Source organism: Polypterus senegalus, chromosome 11, assembly GCF_016835505.1.
Source record: "Polypterus senegalus isolate Bchr_013 chromosome 11, ASM1683550v1, whole genome shotgun sequence".
NCBI classification, from domain to species: Eukaryota; Metazoa; Chordata; class Cladistia; order Polypteriformes; family Polypteridae; genus Polypterus; species Polypterus senegalus.
The window spans coordinates 73,460,341-73,487,053 of record NC_053164.1 but is presented as its reverse complement, the minus strand read 5'-3'; the positions used below and the strand labels follow the sequence as shown (position 1 = coordinate 73,487,053).

At 37.8% G+C, this 26,713-nt stretch overlaps 1 protein-coding gene across 2 annotated transcripts in view; it reads left to right on the top strand.

Moving 5' to 3' along the window:
• LOC120539194 (zinc finger protein ubi-d4) overlaps nt 1-25,979 on the top strand; it is an 85,119-nt gene extending 59,140 nt beyond the window's left edge. For both annotated transcript variants that reach the window (XM_039769043.1, XM_039769042.1), the window contains exons 7-11: nt 4,801-4,938; nt 12,789-12,917; nt 13,092-13,204; nt 13,888-13,969; nt 23,973-25,979. In XM_039769043.1, coding sequence (XP_039624977.1) covers nt 4,801-4,938; nt 12,789-12,917; nt 13,092-13,204; nt 13,888-13,969; nt 23,973-24,055 — 545 coding nt within the window. In that variant the 3' untranslated portion in view covers nt 24,056-25,979. The remainder of the gene's footprint in view (nt 1-4,800; nt 4,939-12,788; nt 12,918-13,091; nt 13,205-13,887; nt 13,970-23,972) is intronic.
• Nucleotides 25,980-26,713: the final 734 nt, after the last annotated feature.

Here is a 26,713-nt window from a genome sequence, read left to right as displayed (position 1 = left end):
TTTCAGAAAAAAGACTCAATGCATGATACAGTAGATGCCTGTTATAGAGTAGTTTAGAATGTTATCTATGATCCAGGTGTTTCTGGAAAATGTAGCGGTATGTTAGTGGTCTGGACTCCAAAAACACATTTCAGAAACCGTAGTTAAAACATGAGAAACTATTCAGAATAGTCGCATATCCAATGATAGAAATAATTTGTGGAAGATTTTATAGACAAAACAACAAAGCCAGTGTTCCGACAGACATAGTAAATACATAAATCTTTCCACTTTATTGTATTAAAAGGCAGAATTCTACTTGACCATCTTCATCAAGACCTTCCGTGAGAACCCTAAATCCAGTGAGGACTGTTTCATTTATGTTAGGTAGAATGCCCAGAGGGGACTGGGTGGTCTCATGGTCTGGAATCCCTACAGATTTTATTTTTTCTCCAGCCGTCTGGAGTTTTTTTGTTTTTTCTGTCCCCCCTGGCCATTGAACCTTACTTTTATTCTATGTTAATTAATGTTAATTTTATTTTGTTTTCTTATTGTGTCTTTTAGTTTTCTATTCTTTATTATGTAAAGCACTTTGAGCTACTGTTTGTATGAAAATGTGCTATATAAATAAATGTTGTTGTTGTTTATTTTAAAGCATTTTGAAATGTATGATCAGTTCTTCAGCTCTGTTTGTCGCATATGTTTGATCATACATAGTTTGGCATGGAATATGCACACACAAGACATTTTTTGATGGATGTCCCTGGAGTTGTACTTTAAAATGAGTGAAAGTTTTATATGTGCACCATGCTTTCATAATGACGAATGTCAATAATTAATGACCACTTAATATAAATTAAATTGGCATGTGTAAAGTTAAATATTTCATAGCTTGCATTTCTATAGCCAAAGTTGTCAGTTTCTGCTTGTTTGTTGGTTTTTTTTTTTTTGTTTTTTTTTTTACTCTGCATCTTGCACAGTGACTGCTATCTAATGTAAAGGTACATCTTTTACTTTGAATGATCAGGTAATCAGTCAATAAATCAAGTGCTTACAGAGTTTCTATTCACATCACATCTGTCTTGCACATGCTTTTTCTTGTAGAGTTGTGTACATAAAATGCTGCCTGAAATTAATACAATTGTTACTTTTTCTAATGATGCCTATAAGTTTACATTTTCTTTTTGTGTACTGCATTTTGGATGTATTAACTTTAATTTCTTACCAGATTTTGACAATGGCAGTCTTCTCACACTGTAGTGCTGATACTTCTCAAAACTGCAGTTGTTAGGAGTTTAATGCTAATTGGTCAGAATGAAAAGTAAAATTTTCCCGTTTGTATATTCTGAATATGGTTACCTTTTGTGCTATCTTGCATTTTACATATCTTTTTCAAAAATCTTTCAGTATATTATCTTTTTTGTTTTTGCTAATGCCTCATGTTCTGGTTAATTGAGATGATTGGCATAAAAATTACAAGACAGTATTAATGTAAGGTATGTGTGTATAATAGGGCTCAATGATACATCCTTAAACAATCCTAAACATCAATTAATACATAAGTTAAATTGAATAACTAAACTTTTGAAACTAGAGATCTGTTGCCGATTACTTTTCTCTGTGTATAATGTTAATTGCACAAATGTGGATGTTGATATCTCAATCTGCATTAATTACAAATATGTTTGATGTAGCACTTTAACAGACACTTATTGGTAATAGTGTTTAATTTTGGTATAGTCTTTTTGTATTACTTACCGTTTTAGCTTGAAGTAAAATAAACATTAGTTGCACTTCCTGGCTTTTAGACAGGTGATTGTGGATTAGAAAATTGACACCTTTTTACCTGTGTGTTATTTTCTTAATTTACTTTTTTCTTGTTTAGTCTCCTTACATATTATACACTTGTTAGCCACAACGTTAGAACCCCTGACAGGTTAAGTGAATAACATAGATGATCTTAATACAATGGCACCTCTCGAGCTGTGGGATATGTTAGGCAGCAAGTGAACAATCAGGTATTTAAAGGTGATGTATTGCAAGCAGGAAAAATAGGCAAGTGTGATCTGCGCGAATTTGAAAAGGGCCAAATTGTGATAGCCAGACAACTAGTCAGAGCGTTTCTTAAATGGCAGGTCTTATGGGGGTTTTCCTGTTATTCAGTGGCGAGTATCTTCAAAAGTGATCCTAGGAAGGATAACCAGTGAACCGCTGACAGGGTCATGGGTTTACAAGGCTCACTGATTCACTTCGGAAGCAAAGGCTAGCCTGTATGATACAATCCCAGAGAAGAGCTACTATATTATAAATTGTTGAAAAGTGCATGGGGCTTCATACGCCAGACAGGTCAGAATGCCAATGCTGACTCTTTTCCACCATCAAAAGTGCCTACAGTGGGCATGTGAGGATCAGAACTGGGCAATGGAGTAATGGAAGAAAGTGGCCTGGTCTGCGGAAGCATTTCTTTTAGGCCTCTTTTGATTGACTGGGTATGTATGTGTTGTTTACTTGGAGAACAGATGGCAGTGGCATGCACTATGGGAAGAAAGCAAGCCAGCAGAGGCAGTGTGATGCTCTGGGCAGTGTCTTGCTGGGAAACCTTTGGTTCCGGCATTCATATGAATTCTACTTTAACACATACCACCTACCTAAAGATTGTTGCAGACCACGTACACACCTTCATGTCAAGAGTATTCCGTGATGGTAGTGGCCTCTTTCAGCAGGATAATGCACCCTGTCACACTACAAAAATTGTTCAGAAATGATTTGAGGAACATGACAAAGAGTTCAAGGTGTTGGCTAGGCGTCATAATTCCCCAGAACTCAGTCTAATCAAGCATCTTTGGACTGTGCTGGAAAAGCATGTCCAGTGCATAGAGGCCCCACCACGCAACTTTTAGAAGTTAATCTACTGCCATAGTCTTGGTCCCATATATCACAGGACACCGTTAGAGGTCTTGTGGAGTCCATGCCTCAGTACTGTTATGGTGGTCGAGAGGGACCTACACAATATTGGGCAGATGGTTTTAATGTTGTGACTGATCGGTGTGTATAATATCCTGATATATTCTGTTTTTTTTCCCAGAAATCTTATGCAGCTGTCGTAAGCCACATGGTTGCTTCACAGTCCATATAATATGTTTTACTTTTTTGGGATAGGAAGCTACTGTGCCAGTGCACTCTTCTATTATGTTTGGTTTGTTTATTACTTGCCACCTTGCCTCAGAAGTTGAACATGATGAAGTAGTTTTCAGTTGGATGGGTAGAATGATCTGCGAGGCCAGGATGCACATGACTGTGGCTCTAACAATACATTGTTTAGTGATGTATAATTAATACACCTTATTAATATTGATTGTTCATTTTCAAACTATAGAGCTTTAGGGTACCCAACTAGCACAATAAATTTGGATTGTGCAAGCAAATTTGATCACCTGTGAGCAAATGGTATCAGTAAGTGTTGACGTGATTATAGATGAGCAGCAGTTTAATGTCTCTTTGAGGAAACTACTGCTCTGTGATTCCCATTTGGCGAGATAGATTTACAAAGGTCAGACTGAAGATGTCATCGGTACACATGTCAAAAAGCTCATGAGGTGCTTTGTGCCTAAACAGTTAGACTTACAATTTTTACAAAACAAGCAGGCTTCAAAAAAATGGTTCTCTGCACATTTAGCTGCTGCTTTGGTTAACATTGCTCAGCTTTCTCCTCAGGAAAAATAAATTTGTGATGTTTTTACTTTCAAAAAATGATATGTGCATTCTAAATACACTGCACACAGTCCACTTTCACATGCTTTTGCAGTCAACTTTGTTTACGGCATGCTTATACTTTTGATGGCTAAGGTTTGACCTACTGATTTTTATCATTTTACGTGTTAGCAGAATAGTGTACATTGAATTTTTGGGAAGTTAAATTGAATTTTTAACGTAATACCATTAAGGTTTTTTTTTTATTATTTTTTGTATGGTATGGTAAAGTGCTTGAAGCTTATGGATTTTTTTTTTCTTTTCCCAATTTGCGGTCTTTATGGTATCATTGCATCAAAGTGTAATAACTTGAATAAACTATGAGTTCCTGACTTACTGATGATGTACTTCTTTGAGTCTGATTTGAACTGAAGCTTTGTTCCATGTGTGATGATGCCTCATTGATGTGTTATAGATATTAAAACACAACATTATTTTGGTAATGTCTAATGCATATGTAACTATATTATCTAAACACATTTCAGCATTCAAGAATGAAAATTCAGCTTTCTGATGATTGCTAGGTATCACAAGTATTGAAATCGGAACAAAGAGAACTGTTTTATCAAATATCTTACTTTCACTGGAAATTTAACACTTAATTGTTAATTTGTTCAACTATGAACATTTGTACAATGAATGATTGTGAAAGACATAATTATGTTCTGATCTAGTTTACCATTAGTCCGGCCTAAGTGTCAGCGCCGGGTTTTTAGAATATAGTAAGAAGTAATTCTGTTGTAATTGGAAAATGAATGAAAAATATGTCAAAATAGGCTGATTTTAAATTAAGAATATGTTGACTATTTTTGCTATTCATGTCGTGGTGTGTTTTTTTTTTTTATTCATCTTAATTTTTTCCATACATTTAATTTTATTTAATTTTTGAACACATTTTTTTGTCGTGTGATGATTGTAGGAGATCTACTTTTATTGACTTTTAACATGTCTGAAAAATATTTAACAAATGCTAAATGTTTGAGGTTATAATAGTTTGGAATGCAACGTATAACCTTTAGAATATTGTTTAGAACTAGTCTGTTTGAAACTTTTGTTTGTTTCACCCATTAGTTTGTGGGAAACGCTATAAGAACCGGCCAGGACTCAGCTACCACTATGCACACTCCCACTTGGCAGATGAAGAGGGTGAAGATAAAGAAGACTCTGAACCACGCACACCTATTGCCCCTAGACTGGAAGAGCAAAAATGTAAGTGTGACTTTTATATATAAAAAAAAAAAATAAATAAAATATATGTATGCTGTGTATTGTGAGAAAGAACTCATCTCTGTCTTGTCATGGAGCACAGTTTAAACTTTTGACTAAAGGGTGCTCTTTCATGTCTAGAGGGCTCTAATAATGTTAACAGTGTGGGAGACTTTATAAGGGCTTAAAATATATAAAAATAACTATACAAACATATGGTTTCTACTTCGCGGATTTTCATCTATTGCGGGGGGTTCTGGAATGCAACCCTCGCGATCGAGGAGGGGTTACTGTATATAAAATACATACACACACACACACACACAGTGGTGCCTTGGTTTGTGAGCATAATTTGTTCTGGAAGTGTGCTTGTAATTCAAAGCACTCTTATATCAAAATGAATTTCCCCATAAGAAATAATGGAAACTCCGATTTGTTCCACAACCCAAAAATATTCATATAAAAATGATTAATACAAAATATAAAGTAAAAATACATAAAACAAATTAACCTGCACTTTACCTTTGAAATGAATTGTGTCTGGTGTGAGAGAGACAAGAGAGAGAAGAGGAGGAGGGTTATTGTGTTAGGGTGACTTTCACTGCAACTAATGGAATCATTGCTATCTGTTGGCTCACTGGAATCTTTTTCTTATTTTGTGACTTTAACGAGGAACCTATCCAATGACAGTTGCTTTTGCCTGCTTTTGAGAATTTTGTGGAAATGGGACATTGCATTATCGTTAAACAGATTAATCGCTTGCACTGCTACAGCTTTATTCAGGTGGTGCTTTTCTACAAAATTTTGCACTTTTTCCCACATTTTATACATCTCCCTAACACTAGAATTACCAGAGCCTACGAAAAAACTTGTAAATCCATCCCACCCTAAAAAGCTTTGCACCTCTTCGTCAGGGTCTTTTGTCCTTTAAATATGTTGATAAGCAGCAAGCAGCCTGCTATCACATCCCCCCACCCCACACAGTTTTCTCCACTCAAGTCTGTTTACCTGCATGTCAGCTGCTTAGAGTTGTATAGAGTGAGAAGTCAAGTAAAATGACACCTTTTATGAATACTGTATTGTTATTTTGAACACTTGTATTTCATGTGTGTTCCGTGTCTACAACAATCTATGTAAACACATCGTTAAAACAGAAACGTTTTTCATGTTTTAGTAATAATTGACAAAATGTAGACATGAAGTTTATAATGTGTGAAGCCTGAAGTCCAAATATCAAAGAAACACTTTCACAAAAGGTACAAATATAACAGAACAAATGCACTTCTATTCAAAAATATAACTGCAGAAAAAGAACCTGCGACGTTGACACACATTTGCTACGACAGCTTTGGTGGCGCCGCAGTATCAACTGTTGACTGGTAATCAAAGTTTCACGGGTTTGATCCCGGACCGAGTCCGTTTTGAGAAGTGAGCTGCTCGTATTTTTATAATAGAAACATTTGATTCCAGTCTGTAACAGCCAGTGTAACTCATGATACTTGTAAAGGTTAGCTTTGTGTTTTTTTTTTTTTTTTTTTTTTCTTTTTTTCTAAATTCAGTTTTATTCTATCAGCCGCGTTCATGATCCCAACTCCCCCCACCCGCATTTGACACTGCTGTTTTCACATAGACGGTAACAGAGGTAAACTTAAATCATGACGGTTCTACATCGGATCAAAAATGCACTTTTGCCATCGCTGTACTTTGTATATGTACATGGGAAGCTCTGCACTCTAAATAAGTAAAGGCAAATAGGTAAATTACATTTGATCTGGCTTTTATGTAAGTAACATATAAATGTTAATGTTTTGGGCACATGCACCGTCCTTTGTATGTAAGAGTCAGATCGAATGTTTTTTATTTGGATTTAGTTACTCCCTACAGCCTAAAGTCACAAGTACACTGCAGAGCTTCCTCTGTTTGAGCGACACGGGCACGCTCAAAAAATACACGTGCAATGCCACGAAAAGTGCACGCAGACACTTCAGTTCGCAAGCATTGATGCGAGAATACAGTCAGACTTCTTTTTAAGGCACATACACCGTCGAGATATAAACACTAGCGTGGAGAGTCGCTTGCAAACTGAAGAGTCTATAGCTGTCTATAGTGGGTGGAAACTGCTGTCGCTGTACTTTGTATATAAGAGCCAGATCGAATATTATTTACTTATTTACCTTGGTTTATTTACTTACTTCCTACAGCGTAAAGTCACAAGTATAGCGCGACTTTATGTGAAAACAGCATCAGATGGGGAGGGGGGCAGGTAGGGTTGGATCTTGAACGTGACTAAGAGAATGAAACTGAATAAAAAAAACAAAGCTAACCTTTACAAGTATCATACATTTACACCGGCTGTTACAGACTGAAATCAAATGTATGTTTTTATGCTAAAATAGTAAGAATAAAAGTAGCTCACTTCTCAAAACGGACTCGTCAGGGATCGAACCTGTGAAGTTATAATTGCCAGGCAACATTTGATACCTTTGCGTCACCAAAGCAGTCGTAATAAATGCATGTCAGTGTCACACCCTAACGTGGGTTCTTTTTCTGCAGTTATATTTTTGAATAAAAGCGCAGTTGTTCTGTTTATACAGTAATCCCTTGCTATATCGTGCTTTGACTTTCGCGGTTTCGCTCTATCGCGGATTTTATATGAAAGCATAACTAAATATATAACACGGATTTTTCGCTGCTTCGTGGGTTCTGCGGACAATGTTTCTTTTTACTTCCTGTACATGCTTCCTCAGTTGGTTTGCCCAGTTGATTTCATACAAGGGACGCTATTGGCGGATGACTGAGAAGCTAACCAATCAGAGCACGCAGTTAAGTTCTCCTGACTGAGAAGCTAAGCAATCAGAGCATGCAGTTAAGTTCCTGCTTGCTGAATGCAGTGTTAACCAGGAAGTCTCGTCTCGCTCATTCAGCATCAACGTGTTTCGCTGTGTAAAGAGTTGTGCTCTTTTGTGTTTATCTTTGTGCATAGTCAAGCCCTTCATTATGGCTCCAAAACGATCTGCTACTGCTTCAGGGGCCGTGCCCAAGCGCAAAGGAAGATGTTAACGATTGCGAAAAGGTAAACGCTTTGGATTTGTTGAAGGCTACGATTCTTTTTATTTAAAAAGTAGGAAAGGAATATAAGATCTACGGCCGCAGTGTCCTTTTAACCAGGGTGCAAAACGAGTTGTAAGTGGATGTAATAAGGCAGTAGTCTGGATGGAATCTGCTTTAGGGATTTGGATTGAAGACTGCCAGAAGAAGAACGACAGTGCTACACAATCGCCTGAAGTGGCTCCTTTAAGGGCTGTAACGCTCTCCTTTGTTGTGCAGTAAAATAAAACTCATTGTTATCGGACAAGTCATCGTATCATTGTTGGTGAGTAACCATAATTAATTTTCTACTTACAGTACTTAGTACATGTACGTGCGTTTAGTGTCACTGTACACACATTTACTGTATACTATTTTTGTTGCATTGTATGTATTTATTGCTGGTGGCATGTCTATCGTAATGGCTGTAATGTGATATCTGAGACACTCTATCTTTAAAATAATATTTAGGTTTTACTGTATATAAACAGTGTGTTTATATACATAATTTCAATGAATCTTACCTAATATCTAAGAGAATACAAAGGGATTATGCTGTATAACTCTGCATGGAATATATATAAACAGTGTGGGAGAGTTTATAAGGGCTTAAAATGTATAAATATAACCATAGAAACATATGGTTTCTACTTCGCGGATTTTCACCTATCGCGGGGGGGGTCTGGAACGCAACCCCCGCGATCGAGGAGGGATTACTGTATTTGTACCTTTTTTATGAAAGTGTTTCTTTGATATTTGGACTTCAGGCTTCACACATTATACACTTCATGTCTACATTTTGTCAATTATTACTAAAACATGAAAAATGTTTTTTTTTTTTTTAAACAATGTGTTTACATAGATCGTTGTAGACACGGAACACACATGAAATGCATGCGTTCCAAATAACGATATAGTATTTATAAAATGTGTGATTTTGCTTGACTTCTCACTCTATACTGTACAACTCCAAGCAACTCGCACGCAGGTAAACAAACTTGAGCTGAGAAAACTGTGGTCTGGTGGGGGATGTGATAGCAGGCTGCTTGCTGCTTATCAACACATTTAAAGGACAAAAGACGCTGATGGAGAGGTGAGAAGCGATTTAAGGTGGGACGGATCTACGAGTTTTTTTCATATGCTCTGGTAATTCTAGTGCTAATCTAGTAGTTACTAAAGAATAGTCACTACACTTGGACACAAAAGTAAAAAATGCTTTAGGCACACACACATGGCCACAATGCTATAGCAAACAGTATACGCTTGTATGGATGTTAACTATATGAGTGAGGCATGCCGACTGAGACCAAGCATGGTAGACGATTACCCACAATCCTGAAGCGAGAGAGAAAGAACCATCATCTGCTCAGTTGTGATCCCGTGATGCTCAGCAGACAAAGCGTATACGTACTACTCGTATTGCAAGACCTCGCTTGTTTTTTTTAAGTTAAAATATATTAAAACATTTTTGCTTGGCTTGCACAACACACACACACACACACACATATATCACACGTTCAATGTTTTCGAAGTTGAAGGCCTCCCTGAAAATCTTGAGCTCGGAATAAAGAATGTTCCCCATAGGCCTGTTTTAACTTTTCAAATGTCACACTTGCCGATTCTCCAAGCTTAACACAAAATGTAATGGCACAACGTTGCTCCAAATTCCACTGTTCCATTTTGCGTGACGCACAACCAAAAACACAACTTCGCTAATAGCAGTCACAAAAATCACTTAACGGAATGAGTTGAAACTCGCACTGAGCTATGGGAGGGTACTGATACACGTGCTCTATCAAGGACAACAGCGCAGCGTTGCCAGATCGCTTGCAATGTTGCCAGTCTCATTACTTTTCTGCCACACCTCGTGTGTGTGTGTATGTATATGTATATATATATATATATATATATATATATATATATATATATATATATATATATATAAAATAGTATCTCACAAAAGCGAGTACACCCCTCACATTTTTGTAAATATTTTATTATATCTTTTCATGGGACAGCACTGAAGATATGACACTTTGATACAATGTAAAGTAGTCAGTGTACAGCTTGTATAAAAGTGTAAATTTGCTGTCCCCTCAAAATAACTTGACACACAGCCATTAATGACTAAACCGCTGGCAACAAAAGTGAGTGCACCCATAAATGAAAAATGCCCAAATTGTGCCCAAAGTGTCAATATTTTGTGTGGCCACCATTATTTTCCAGCACTGCCTTAACTTTCTTTGGCATGGAGTTCACTAGAGCTTCACAGGTTGCCACTGGAATCCTCTTCCTCTCCTCCATGGCAACATTATGGAGCTGGTGGATGTTAGAGACCTTGCGCTCCTCCACCATCCGTTTTAAAGGATGCCCCACAGATGCTCAATATGGTTTAGGTCTGGAGACATGCTTGGTCAGTCCATCACCTTTACCCTCAGTGTCTTTAGCAAGGCAGTGATCATCTTGGAGGTGTGTTTGGGGTCATTATCATGTTGGAATACTGCCCTGCGGCCCATTTCCGAAGGGAGGGGATCATACTCTGCTTCAGTATGTCACAGTACATGTTGGCATTCATAGTTCCCTCAATGAACTGTAGTTCCCAGTGCCGGCAGCACTCATGCAGCCCCAAACCATGACACTCCCACCACCATGCTTGACTGTAGGCAAGACACACTTGTCTTTGTATTCCTTGCCTGGTTGCCGCCACACACGCTTGACACCATCTGAACCAAATAAGTATACCTTGGTCTCCTCAGACCACAGGACATGGTTCCAGTAATCCAAGTTCTTAGTCTGCTTGTCTTCAGCAAACTGTTTGCGGGCTTTCTTGTGAATCATCTTTAGAAGAGGCTTCCTTCTGGGACAACAGCCATGCAGACCAATTTGATGCAGTGTGCGGCGTATTGTCTGAGCAGTGACAGGCTTTATGTTGCACTAGGCTCACCCGCCTTTTAAGGCGACCACTTTTTAAGGCAATTCAATATGTAGATCAATTTGATATTTTATACAAACTCATTAATTTGGTTATATTGAATTTGAGCGCTATTCTTTTAATACTCATAGTTTCTGTTGTTTTTGTGATGAAATTTAAACTTTTTTTCTATATTAAGGTCACCCTTTTGAACCCCCCCAATATTTACTATGCGGTGAGGCATTTGTACTCCATCAACATTATTTCCAGAGACTTAATTTTGTCTATTTTTCCAGCGCATCGCACACAAAAGCAAGGGAACGATGGGAGCACCAGAACTCTGCTCACATCATGTCGCCTCATCCCGCGAGCTGCAAGTAGTAAGTCTGTGATAAGCAGAATACCGCTACGCTTTCCACTCACGGGACGGAAGGACAATCCCGACTGCTTTTATATAATAAGAAAGAAGAAGATATCGCACAGTCTGGAGTAGAAAATCATCTTTTACCTGGAAAAATGAAACTACAAATCCCATTGTGCATTGCAAAATGGACGGGGCATGTGTGAAACTCCCCGCCTGCGTAGCACTCACGGGACGGAAGGACAATCCCGACTGCTTTTATATAGAAGGATTGTACATAGTTGTACAGTTTGTTGAGAGAGAAGATGGACAGAGCATCTGAAAGACAGAGGGGGCTCTTTGCTTTCTAAAGGTGTTAATGTTTGCATTATTTATCAGTGGTATATAGCCAGATGAGGTGCACCTTCTTTGCTTGTGTAAGAAAAGTGCAAACACACACCATAAGGACCTAAGAAATCCTCATTCTATTAACAGCCCACAAAGGAACAATTTAATAAAGGTCATAGAGTCTCAAACTAATTTTATATATGTCCAAGGAAGCTGCACACTATACAATTTCTAGTAGGAGAGTATGTCAAACTTAATGACTACAGTTGCTTGGTGTTCTTGCTTTGCTAATGTTAGATACCAAGACTTTGAATTGCATCAGATGACTGGTTACATGACTTGCTGATGATATTTCAGCCACAGGTTCAATTTTCCAAAGTATCACAAGCTTGTGACTTTTTAACTGCTAGTTAACATGCTGCCTGACAGTGTAGGTGACAGTATGAATAATTTTCAGGTATGCGAGTGCAGATGAAGAGGGTGAAATTAGTCCTGTCACTTTTTTTATTTATTTTTTTTTATTTTATTTGATTCTTGTATGACAAACACGAGACATTGGATAATCAGCCTGTCTTCTGTTTACATAGTCCAAAATGCTTGTTTCCCTTTTTCCTTGTGGTTGTATTGTATCCATTGAAATTGTAGCTAAATGCTCGTTGGTTGTTGGAAGGCACACACAGGAGCCCATCCATATGGCAAAAGTCAAACCTGTCAAGTTACCAGGGCTAGTTCTGAGGAGAGCTCTGTAAAAGAAACGCGTTGATCTACTTTTAAATCTGTTAATGATCTCAGGTTTTTTTTCTCCATTGCTCAGCTACCTAAGTAGTAGTCATGTTATTTGTTTGGGGTACATAATCTGTCTCTCAGAGCTGTCCAACTTTCAAATTCCACTGTACAGTTACTTGCATATTGTGGTACATTCATTATTCCCACGAGTGTCTCAGACTGCCCTAGAATGTAAACAGCAGTATATAACAACTGAAAAATGACATTTAGCTTTTTCAAAATATTGAATATAAAGTGTATGTTACAGTAAAAGCTTATGTATAAATATGTCTGTTATGTACTTAAATGGCAAAGTAAATGATCTGAAACTTGTCTCAAGTGCTAATGTAATGATGGATAATTAAAATACTGCAGAAAAGTTACTGTTTAATGTTATTTCAGCTAAAAAGGGTCCAGATGGTTTGGCACTTCCAAATAATTATTGTGACTTTTGCTTGGGTGACTCTAAAATCAACCATAAGACAGGACAAGCTGAAGAACTTGTGTCTTGTTCCGACTGTGGACGTTCAGGTGAGTGGATCTTATTTTGAAAAATGTTATTATAGATATTTTCATTTTTTAACAATTACAGGTATGCTCTTTTTTTTAATATCCAGATTTATTTTGCACTTTTTAAAATATTTTATCAATGATATATTGTATCTAATGTGCAGAGCATTTCATGTTTGCATATTTTGTTTACAGGCCACCCGTCCTGTCTTCAGTTTACTCCAGTCATGATGGCAGCAGTCAAGACATATCGTTGGCAGTGTATTGAATGCAAATGCTGTAATATTTGTGGGACCTCTGAAAATGATGTAAGCATTGACTTTGTTACTTAGGTGTTAATAGAAATGTTCTGACAAAATCTTCTTAATTAAATTTCACAATTAGTACTGCATATGTCTACTTTTATGTCCTTGCATCCTACACATGATATGATCTGACATTTCACCAGGTTTGCTTTTGTTGTATTTTTTTTTTTTTACTATGACTATTTTTGTAGTCATTTCATTGAAAATGGCAGCAATCCCAACAAATTTAATGTGGTTTATTTTTAATATGGCTAGATAATGCTTCAAGGCTGTTTTTTGAAATTTAGCCTTTTTGTTTCTCTCATATTCTATCTTAGAGGGTCTAATTAGAAATTAGTGTACGAGTCCATAAAGACCCCCCTGTAATGAATGGAATTTCATCTGTTCCAATGTACTTCTGCTTGCATAAAACTATATAACAAACCTGAGATCATTCGGAGGTTACCAGCAGCACCTTCACGTTCATTTATAAAGCAAGGAGCGCAGGAATCTGTAGTATGCATCTATTAGCACAAATAAATCTTTTAACAAGTGTTGTGAGCTGCTGAAATTTTGCCTATTTATTTTAGGAACTACTATATTCTACTATAAAATCTTTAAAAAATATTACCATGTGCTTGCCTGCAACTTGACCTGGTTTTTTTTTTCCCTCTCTCTTTCTTTCTTTCTTTCTTTATATATGTTAGGACCAGCTGCTGTTCTGTGATGACTGTGACCGTGGATATCACATGTACTGCCTAAACCCACCAATGTCTGAACCCCCAGAAGGTGTGCATTTTTCACATACTACATTCATTGTGTAGTGGATAGATTTCCAGCTAATGTTAAAGTGTTGTATACTCTGATGATAATAGTGACCGTATAAACCTATTTATACACAACATATTTGATTATTGGGAATGGTATTTCTGTTCAATTATGAACATAACTGTTCTCCTTATTTGTTATTCTGGGCTGCTTTTGCAAAGCACAACAATTCTCTTTGTGTAAAGACATCATGCAGAGGTCCACAGTTCAACAGGACACACTCCTTTTTGTTATTGTCACATTCTACTAGAGAAGTGTTTTATACCCTATACTGTCCCATTGCCAAAGCATTTTGTGACATCAATGATGGTGCAACTTGCATGCTGTTATAAGACTGGGATACACTAAGTGTGGTACAGGGCATTGTAGAAAACAATGAAAAACCTGAGAAAAAGTGAAAACGCCTGACAGTCCATTGTTACACTGCATAACATAATTTAAAAGCAGCTCAATATTCAAACATACATTTTGTGTCTAAAGTGTGCACTAAGCAAAGCTGTACTGTTATTCTCTGTACATAAACATAATATGAAAAATCCTCACGTGCAGTTATTGTAAATCACCTTTGTAGTGATTCTGTGGAACAAGTACTTTTTTTGTACATGTTTGTTATGGTTCCTCTTAAGCTCAACTTACCAGTAAATAAATATGAAGTCTCTTCCATACAACATATATATTCACTTAGTTCATCCATTTTCTAGTCTGTTTGCTCTTGGTCATGAGAAACAAGTGCCTATCTAAGCAACAGTGAACATAAGGCAGAAACCAACTTCATGTCAGCCAGACATTTTCACAGACATTTCTAAGTTTACATCTTTTTCACTTCTTCATTTCATCCACAGACTCCTATAATAAGCTTCAATTACAGGGCAATTGTCAAAATTTAAAGATTATATATCGAGTTAGCAGCTTGGCAAAATGCCATAACTTGTTACAGGCTTGCCTTTCACATTCATCCAGAACTTCAAGCTCTCTGTTTCTTTGCACTGGCTACCCAGTGTGTTCTCTTTTGGAAGGAAGGTATTGCTTATGGTTAAATCGTGCTCTGTCGTCTTCAGGGACCGATACCAAGATTGGTTTACTTTTGCTCATCCTTTTGGTTAAATATAAAACTCCTGTGAAACATAGAACTTCAAGATCTCTTGCCTGATGTATTGCTTGTTCTTTTTATGCTACTGACTTTAAGCAGGCATCTAATTAAAAACTGTAAACCACAGTACTAACTGTATGTACTAAAATTCTTTGAATCTCTTGCTGTTGTTAAAAAATATTTGCATCTGGGTAAAGATGTAGCATGTGCAACTGCACTTGAAGGTTTAGTCCGTCATGCAGTTAACCAGTCTACCTAATGTATGTTAGTTGACATTACATGTAACCAACACAAATTCATGAAAAATTCAGTTTTAAGTTTCTGTAGAGTGGATTAGATACAGATTGTCAATGTGATATTGTTTCAAAAGGTTGCCGTGGAATTTATTTTCGGATTAATCTTTTTGTGTTGCTGATTTATCATTGTGTACTAATTCATTTACAAAATGTATACAGTAATCCCTCGCTATATCGCGCTTCAACTTTCGCGGCTTCACTCTATCGCGCTTCAACTTTCGCGGCTTCACTCTATCGCGGATTTTAAATGTAAGCATATCTTTAAATATATATCACGGATTTTTCGCTGGTTCACGGATTTCTGCGGACACTGTGTCTTTTATTTTATGGTACATGCTTCCTCAGTTTGTTTGCCTAGTTGATTTCATACAATGGACGCTATTGGCAGATGGCTTAGAAGCTACCCAATCAGAGCATGTATTACATATTAACTAAAACTCCTCAATGCTATAAGATATGCTTGATTATTCTTTTGACTGCTTGATTATTTTCTTGTCTCTGCCTCTCTCTCACCCTCTCTGACATTCTCTGTGCCTGACGGAGAGGGTGTGAGCAGAGGTGCTGTTTGCACAGAGGCTGTTTGCTTAGAAGATACTGACGCTCCTCTGAAAAATGCCACTTTATTGCGGTGCTTCGGCAAACTTAAAAGGACACGTATTGATTTTTTGATTGTTTGCTTTTCTTTGCAAGCGCTCGCGCTCTCTCTCTCTTAAATTCTCTTCTCCTGATGCAGACACTCCTTTGAAGAAAAGATCTATTTGCATTCTTTTAATTGTGAGAAAGAACTGTCATCTCTGTCTTGTCATGGAGCATAGTTTAAACTTTTGACTAAAGGGTGTTATTTCATGTCTAGAAGGCTCTAATAATGTTAACAGTGTGGGAGAGTTTATAAGGGCTTAAAATATATAAAAATAACTACAAACATATGGTTTCTACTTCGCGGATTTTCATCTATCGCGGGGGGTTCTGGAACGCAACCCCCGCGATCGAGGAGGGATTACTGTATACAGTAGTAGTAGTATTGTCACATTGCACCTCTCCAGCACCATGAAAGACAAGAATGTATTAATATACAGTGAACCCTTGACTTACGAACTCAATTCGTTCGCGAGGGCTGGTTGTAACTCAAGTTGGTTGTAAGTCAAGACTATTTTTCCCATAAGAAATAATGGAAATACCCATAATGCGCTCCGAACCTCCCACAGCAACACTTACTTAACCTTTTCATAATAACAAAAGGGTTGTGTAATGTGCATAATTTACCAAAACACCAATAATTTTTCTAATGTACTAACCAAAAAGTTATAAAAAGTGCGTAGCCTACCAGAAACAACAATTTCATACCGTACTCACCATTTAATTTGACATCTTTGGGCTGCAGGACGGGAGGAGGACGAGAATGAAACAGAAGGTGGTTGTTTAGAAGGAGCCTCCTTATGCAAATCTTTTCTTTGTAAAATTGTCGAGATGGTGGATTTCGACATGCTGTACATATTAGTGAGATCGGTCACACGAACACCACTCTCATATTTCCGCACAATTTCCTTCTTCGTTTCGATTGTGATCGCTGTTTCTCAAGTTAATAATGACAGTAGTTGAGCACTCAGTTCAAAGCTGGCTGTGTTGTGAACTGCTGTAATAATGCACTCCAAAGCAAGCCGGTGCTGACTCAGCGTGATGACATCATCATGTGCCGCGCCAGCCTGCTGGCTAACATCCCTTAACAATCGCTTTCTTTACATTTGTTACCTTCTCTTCCTTCCTTAGCAATTATGCGCCTTGCTTGCCATGGTCTTAGTGAATTATACATATAGATAAATCACTGCACTGACCAAAATTACGTCCACAAACACATGTATCTGGGCTCCGATTGACACTTACGAACGCTCTCAGCTGTTTGTTTGTTTACAGTCGCACAAGCGGATACACGTGACCGCAATCAGGTTGTAACGCAAGATGCTGGTCGTAAATCAAAACAAAAATCTTGGTCGTAAATCAAGTTGTTCGCATGTCAGGCCGGTCGTATATCAAGGGTCGACTGTATATTTTTTTTATTTAATAGAAAATTCAAATCTGCTTACGTATGATGTACTCTACCCATTTCCATACGATTTGTTCAATTATGCTTCCAGTTCCTAAAACATTGTGAAATTGTGAATAAGCAATGTGCTGCCACATAATACATTGGCCAGAATTGACTGAAATGGTCATGGTGTATGAGTAAAAAAAAAAAGAAAAGAAAAGAAAAAGCTCAATCTGTACAGTCAATGATGCACATTCTGACATCTTGGGATCAGACAAGTATCGGAGGGCAGATTATTATACCTATTGGTGGTATTATTAGAATTGATTACTTTGTAAAAATTGAGCATTTTAACTGTGAGAAGCATTAATACTGACAATAGTAGCATTCTGTTAGACAAGACTAGAAGACAAGTAGTAGCGCACAGATCTGATGCAACTTCTTTGTGGCAGTGTGGCTTGTGATCACAAAGGTGTTTTTCAGTGTTGGAGAGAATAAACCTAAAGTCATTGCAAGTTATTAAAAAGAACAATGGGCTATGAGAAAGGTTTCAGCATAATCCGCATAACTGTAGGTGGGCCCATTAGTGAGTGAACAGAACAGGCATGAAGGGGGGGAAAAAAGCTTGACAAGCATCTGAAGCACAAAATTCACAAGAAAAGAAAATGCCATTCATTTAAATAATTCTTTATGCAAGTGTTTTGCATTATTAAATTAGTATGAAAAAATTAGTTTTATAACTTTCTTTAGAGTTTTAGCACATATTTGAGTTTGTTATATTGTGGACGAGCTAAATATCAAGCATATATTTGAATAATTTGTGGCTATTATAATAAAAGCACATTTTCTAAATATGCAAGAGAGAGAACCCAGCGTTTTCTGAACAGGTCCAAGACAATTCCAGCACAAATGATGGCACAGCTGCAGAACTGGCTGCAATCTTGTGTACCTTCACTCTTCTTCCTTTTTTTCCGGCTGCTCCCATTAGGGGTTTTCACAGCGGATCATCATTTTCCATATCTTCCTGTCCTCTACATCTTGCTCTGTTACACCCATCCAACTGCATGTCCTCACTCACCACATCCATAAACCTTCTCTTAGGCCATCCTCTTTTCCTCATGCCTGGCAGCTCTATCCTTAGTATCCTTTTCCCAATGTACTCAGCATTTCTCCTCTGCACATGTCTAAACCAACGCAATCTCGCCTCTCTGACTTTATCTCCAAACTGTTTAGCCTGAGCTGACCTTCTAATGTATTCGTTCCTAATCCTGTCCATCCTCATCACACCCAATGCAAATCTTAGCATCTTTAAATCTGCCACCTCCACATCTGTCCTATCCTACTTTCCGATCAGTGCCACAGTCACCAGCCCATATAACATAGCTGGTCTCACTACCGTCCTGTAGACCTTCCCTTCCACTATTGCTGATACCTGTCTGTCACAAATTACTCCTGACACTCTTCTCCACCCATTCCAACCTGCCTGCACTCTCTTTTTCACCTCTATTCCACAATCCCTGTTACTCTGTCTTGTTGATCCAAGTACTTAAACTCACCCACCTTCGCCAGCTCTATTCCCTGCATCTTCACCATTCCTCTGACCTCCCTCTCATTTACACACATGTATTCTCTCTTGTTCCTACTGACCTTCATTCTTCTCCTCTTTAGAGCAGTGCTTCCCAAACTCAGTCCTGGGGACCTACTATGGCTGCAGGTTTTTGTTCCAATCAGATTCATAATCGGTAACAACACCCGATAACAATGATCTCATTTAATTAGCTGGTATTTTTTTCCTCTTATTCTACATTCAGAAAAGCACAGTAGTATGATTTTTATTTTTATAAGACATTTAGAAATATTTCTAATTTTGCTATAGATTTTAGTGCTTAACTCTCTTTTGCTGATTTCATTATATTTTGACCTTTCTCTGTGCAGTCTTTCCCCCTGCATTTTATCTTATTAATGACAATTAAAAAGGAGCAGAGCAGACATGCTGGCAAACACTGAAAAATCAAAGGCTGCAACTATTTTAGCGTCAGAACCACTAATTAGTAAATGGATTAATTAAAACAATTAGGACACCTGGAAAAGTAGAATGAAAATATTGTTAAAAGGGAAAAAAACACTATTCCCATATAACTGTTTGGTTATCTGAATATATTTATTTAATTTTTACCAAACTTAGTTTTCTAATTTCTATATTGTTCGCAAGACACGGCACTTGGGAAATAACCGTTCACTTAATTAGCCCAGGAGTCCAATTAAAAACAGAAGCTGGTCGGTACAAAAACCTGTAGCCAGAGTGTGTCCCCAGGACTGAGCTTGGGAAGCACTGCTCTAGAACATATCTCTACCTTTCCAGGGTCTCCTCAACCTGCTCCCTACTCTTACTACAAATCGCAATGTCATCCGCAAATATCATAGGGACCCCTGTCTAATTCCGTCTGTCAACCTGTCCATCACCATTGCAAATGAAGTGCTTAGAGCTGTTCCCTGATGTAATCACACCTCCACTTTGAATGCATCTGTCACTCCTACCGCAGACCTCACCACTGTTAAACTTACCTTGTACATATCCTGTACCACTCTTGCATACTTCTCTGCCACTCCAGACTTCCTCATACAATACCACAGTTCCTTTCGAGGCACCCTGTCATATGCTTTCTCCATGTCCACAAAATCACAATACAACTCCTTTTGGCCTTCTCCACAAATATCCTCAGAGCAAACATTGCATCTGTGGAGCTCTTTAATGGTGTGAAGCCATACTGCTGCTCGCTAGTCATCACCTCACTTCTTAACTTAGCTTCCACTACTCTTTCCCATAACTTCATGCTGTGGCTATTGCAATTTTATTCCCCTGTGTTTACCATAGCTCTCTCTTCCCCCACCAATCTTAAAAATTGGTACCAGTGCACTTCTTCTCCACTCCGGACATCCTCTCATTTTCCAAGATTGCATTAAACAATCTGGTTAAAAACTCCACTGCCATCTCTCCTAAACACATCTATGCTTCCATAGGTATGTCATCTGGACCAACGGCCTTTCCATTCTTCATCCTCTTCATAGCTGTCCTTACTTCCTCCTTCCTAATCCATTGCACTTTCTGATTCATTACCACCACATCATCTAACCATCTCACTTTCTCTCATTCTCTTCATTCATCAACATCTCAAACTACTCTTCGCATCTGCTCAACACCCTGTCCTCACTTAAATACATTTCCATCTTTATCCTTTATAACCCTAACCTGTTGCACATCTTTCTCATCTTGGTCTGTCTGTCTGGCTGGCAATCGGAACAGGTCCTCTTCTCCCTTCTTAGTGTCTAACCTCTCGTACAACTCCTCATACGCCTTTTCTTTAGCCTTCGCTACCTCTCTTAACCTTGTGCCTTATCTCTTTGTACTTTTGTCTACTTTCTGCATCTCTCTGACTATCCCATTTCTTCTTTGCCAACCTCTTCCTCTGTATACTCTCCTTTACTTCCCCATTCCACCACCAGGTTTCCTTTTCCTCCTTCCTCTGTCCAAATGCCACGCCAAGCACCTTTCTTGCTGTCCCCCTTACTGCTTTCTGATAACTCTGCCACCCAGTGCCTGTCTTACCTCCTCCCTGAACTCAACCTTGCAGTCTTCCTTTTTTTGACTGCCACCATTTTGATCCTTGGCTCTGCCCTCGCTCTACTCCACTTTTTGATCTCCAGTGTCATCCTACAGACCACCATCCTATGCTGCCTAACTACACTTTTCCCCTGCCGCCACCCTTTTGCAGTCTTCAGTCTCCTTTATATTGACCCTTCCGAATAGGATGTGATCTACCTGTCTGCATCTTCCTCTACTCTTGTACGTCATCCTATGTTCCTTTCTATGCTTAAAATATGTATTCACTACAGCCATGTCCATCCTTTTTGCAAAATCCACTATCATCTAACCTTCTTCATTCCACTCCTTGACACCATGCCTACCCAGCTTCATAATCATCACTCTGTCTGACGCTCTTTTCACCTCCAAAACTCTCTTGATATACTGTTGCTTCAGAATAACACCTACCCCATTTCTCTTCTCATCCACATAATGATAGAACAATCTGAATCCACCTCCAATCCACCTGACCTCCCTTTCCATTTAGTCTCTTGGACACACAATATATCAACCTTCCTTCTCTCCATCATATCGGCTAACTTTCTCCTTACCAGCCATTCTGCCAACATTTAAAGTTCCTACCCTCTAGTCCGCTGTCTTTACCTACCTCTTCTCCTGCCGCCTCTGGACACGTCTCCCTTGTCGGCTTCCCCTCCTTCGGCCAACAGTAGCCCAATATCCGCTAGCACCCTGTTGGCTAACAGTACTGGTGGTGGCTGTTGATAACCCAGCCCTCGACCGATGTGGTATGGAAATCTATATTGTTGCCCACATATTGATCTGGTAAAATTTTACATTGGTTGCCCTTCCTGGTGTAACCCTCCCCATTTATCTGGGCTTGGGACTGGCACGAAGAAACACACTGGTTTGCGCATCCCCTGTGACTGGGTTGCACCTTCATTCTTCAGGTCTTCCATAGTGGAAATACTTTCTTCCGTCTTTGATGTTGAAGGCCAGCTGACTTTTGGTCATTTTCATGCAAGATCCTGTTGTGACTGACTTCAGCGAGCCATATTTTGAGTATGGTGTATGAAAGGGAACTGATCCTGTACTTCCTATTTTGTAGCATTAGAAATTTAGTTGAATTGATGCCAAGTAGTACAAATGTTAGTTTTATGTTGAAACAGGAAACGCATAAGCCACAAATACTGGACACTTGTAATTCACATTTTAGTATTAAGAAACTCATTTTGGTGACCTATAAAATCAGTACTGTAGATATCTTTCAGGTTCAGACTCAGTTTTTTCATCACAGATGAATAGAATAGTCAAGCTTGGTAACATAGTATGAGTAGTGTTGCTGAGTATCAGAGCCCGGTGAACATGGAATGCTGGCCCTTACCGCAATGGTACACTAAAAAAGGAAGTTAAGATTACGTAACAGAAAACTCCACACTTCAGAGGAAAGGAAAACAAATGTAAACCAAATTATTTTGTTAACATTTCTGTTAACATCAGCAAAGTTAACTGGATTTTCTGGATTTTTTTTTTTCTTTATATGAACCTGAATGCTTATTGGATGTAATTGTTTTTGGGTACTATTTAATTGTTTAATGAGGGAGTATGTGGATTAAAGTGATTAATACCTTATTTTAAGGTGTGCGTAATTATTCGACAACTTTGTTGCCTTGGATAAAATGTGCCCAAAAAGTGATTTTTACCTGACACTTAAATAGTGAAATTATAAAATGCCTTTCAGATGTATGCAACAGTAAGGAAAGTGTTTGATCGTCCAGTGGTCACCACTTAATAGTCTAAAATTTTGTTGCTGATAGTAAGCAACTTTGCAAAAAACGTGTGAAGAAGAAGAAAAGGTTTACATTAACTGCAAAAGACTTGCAAAAAATGAAACATGAAGCTACCAGGAACCCATTACCTCCCTGTATTTTAGAACTGTAGCCTAACTGAAGTATCCAGAGGTACAAGGTGTTTAGTTCTCAGAGACATAGCTGACAGTAAAGAGTGCTGAAACACTAAGATTCACAAGTTGAGGTATTAAAATTTGCCCCCAAAAAGAGCTGATTGTTTTTTCAAAACCTTTATGGGCTAGATGTGTGGGTGTGTGGCTAGACCACTAATGGACACAGGGTGCCTGTTCAAGTCAGGCGGACTGCTATCATCAACTGAAAATCAATTCCCTGTGAGTTAATTCTTGGATGCTACTGACTTCTCCCTGTATCACTCACAGAAGTCCTTCACATGCATCCAAGTACTCCACTGCTTGATTAGCCAGCAAAGGCCTTAAAGATGACCAAATAATAATCCTCATCTGACTTGGGTCTTATTGAAAACTTGTCGACCCTTCTCAAATGTAAAATTTGCAGCAGGGAAGATGATAATTATCTTTGAGCAACATTTGGGAGGCTGTGGTTGCAGACTCCATGGAGGGAAGGCACATGGTAGTTATTGAAAAGAAGAGTGGCTATATTGCATATTTTTTAAAACACTAAAAATTGTATTAATTGTTATGTCATTCAGGTGTGATATCTAATAAAATTGACGGAGTACATTTTGTTCAACAATAAAATTAATTCCATGGATAATACCATTTGCCTAATAATTAAGACCTTAATGACTGTTGTATCCTTTACTGTGGGTTAGTCATTTGTCCGGATATATGTTTAATGCAAAGATAGAAAATCTTTACAACATCTATAAACCAACTGAATTCCCTTGAAAGCTAGCTCACATGAGCAGATATCTGCTCTCTGTAACATCCTGGCATACATGTGTAAAAGTATGTAACTCTTATACTTGGGCTTTGAGTAATCGTAACAATATAGTGTGAAGTTCATGTATAGTGGATTACAAAATACTGTACCAAATACCACCAAAATCCTGTTTTGACATGCAAAAGTATGAAAAAATGAAGAAACAATGGAAGTTACTAATTTGTTTGTTTACCATTTTAGGGAGCTGGAGTTGTCATCTATGTTTGGATTTACTGAAGGACAAGGCCTCCATATACCAGAACCAGAATGCCCCTCCTTCATGATACTGTCAAGGATTCCTCAACACACTGGGACGTTAGCCTGACTATGCTGGTCTTGGTGCCCATTCAATGCCTCAGCAAGATGTCGAGTCTAGATCTGCCTGTGGGCGCTGAGACTGGCCTTCTTGTAAAGAAACATGATCTAGTGTGTCTTATTTCCTCATCATGTTTTGTTAGGACTATCACAAAATTACACAAACAGGACACTGTTACGTTAACACACAGTATGCATAGCTGGTGTGAAGGATCATCTTACCTCCAAATTATTTTTAGTTAGCATTCCAAGGTCTGAAAGCAAAAAATAATGTTTTAATATTACTGTCTTTTTGATATTAAAGATTTTTACTGAAAAATTTTGAGAGTTCGCATCACTATGGAAAATATGTTTAAGTGATTAAAATGGTAAATTTGAAAAGTTTTAGTGTTTAAAGACACACTGCTAATTAAATATTTACAAATAAAGTTAAGTTGCATGCAAAATTGTTTAACCCGGGAACTGCATATTGATTCCTACATGGGCAATGGAGCAGACCCCAGAATAACATATCATATTGAATACGTTGTTTGACGTGTCTGGTTTTTTTTGAAGGTGCGGCCTACATCCTTAATTGACACCTCGGCTCACCCAAATGCAGGATGTCTTAGATGAATTGCTCTTGGGGCCAAAGTCACCTCAGTTTTCATACTGTAATAATCAGCCTTCTTTAGTTTATTAATATTTTTTATTTTTACTTTTCTCAGCAGCCCACACCTTAAACCCCCGGGCAATGTGTTTCTGCATGTGTGTATAAATGACTATAATTTTGATTTTTCCTTAGTATTTTTAAACTCTGTATAATGAATTTTGTGAAATTCTTTAAAAAATGTATCATACAACCTATTTTATAATGCTAATTTATAATTAATGGCTCCCACTATACCACCCAGTGAAGCGATCTATAACCTCTGCAAGTTGTTTAATATGTTTTAGTATATTTTTGACTTTGTAAACCATAACAAATTCAGTTATTTGTATAAGTGCAAATGGGAAACAAATGTGGTGAGAAGTTGGGAGTGTGAATGCCATTTCTAAATGCTGTGTCTAGTCTGATTGAAATACTTGCGTGTGTGTTGTGTGTGTGCACGTTCTGATCTGCAGCCAGTCATGGCTCTGAAATGTTGCTCATACATGCACAGAAATCATTGAATCAAATTTTCAAGTGAATAGAAGTGATTTCTACCTTGTTTATTCAGGTGTTACAAATTTTATTAAAGGCCTTAACTCATAGCATTTGCAGTTCAGACCGTGCTGGCTAGTTGTTCTAATGGGTCATACATAAAGCTCAGAGACGGTTATACTAAAGCCTGTTTTTGTTTTGTGAAGTGGGATTGGTATTAAGAAGTATAATTTAAAAAAAAAAAAAAGACAGATATAAGTACATTTCTGCTAAAATAAGCCTTTAAATTTAGAATTCTTGACTAATCGTGCCACTTCCTTACAAAGGGTCATCCGTAGCCACAGCCATTAGTCAGTATGTATATGAAAGTGAAACGCCACTGTGGATACTTTAGTTAAGATTGAGGCCCTGAGACACAGTTGAGTCGCTGCTAGTATTTATTCTGAAACAGATGACCTGAAGCACAAAATATTTGTTGCTTGGATGAAGGTGTTTTAGGGTAGATTTGTGGGACAATCTCAAGAGTGCTGACCTTTAACACTTTTCTTCATGGATGTCGTGAGGAATCCGAGGCTTATGGAGGTTTATTGTCTAGTTTGTCATTCTGTTGATGTTAAGCATGACTTGCCTAAACTTGTATTTGATTGTAGCTGTCTTTTAACCTTGCTGTGCATTCACTAATAGTACATCTTCTCATGCTAACATCTAGAATGTAGTTAGAAGACAGCTGTTTAAGGGCCAGTGAAATTAATCCAATAATCGTATAACTCTCCATTTACCTTGGTATTTTGAGTTTTGGGGATTGGTAGGAGGTATACTACACACATACACATACTTACACACACACACACACACACACACTTTTAAGTTTATTTTCTGTTTATTGTTCGCCAACTAACTTGTTTTAAGAAATTTCTGCTTATACACATTTCTTTGTTTAGAAACTGTGGCCATTTGAATTTAAATATATATTTTTGGTTCTTATTTTTTCAATGTTATATACTAGAACAGTGTAATCTCATTTTTTTAGATATTGTATTTTTGTTCATTATGGGAGTTTTCAGTTTTATGGTACTTTTTGAAGTTTCATAATAAAAATAAAGTTCTTTTTGACACTGATGCCTCCAGTTTGTATTTCAATTATGGATTAAATTATGATTTCCAGATCCATACCTGTGCTGGATATCTAAGTAGGTGGTGCTTAAGGTTGAAGATGGATTATGTTTGTTAACTTTATACTTGACAGATCTACAAGATAATTAGCATGCAGTACACCAGAGGAAGTGTTTGCAGTAACGGCTTGCGGTCGGTCGTTTCTCTGTTGAAGACGGTGATTAACATGAAGACTTTTCTGGTTACCTGTTGAGCAGGAGGGCGTGAAGCAAACCTAAGTTGGTCTTTCCCTCAGATGTTACAGGTGTGTTTCTTGCTGTTCAAGCCTCGTTTCTGATATTAAAAGCCATTCACAGTAAAGGTGTTTAATAAGATGATTAGTACCAAGTTC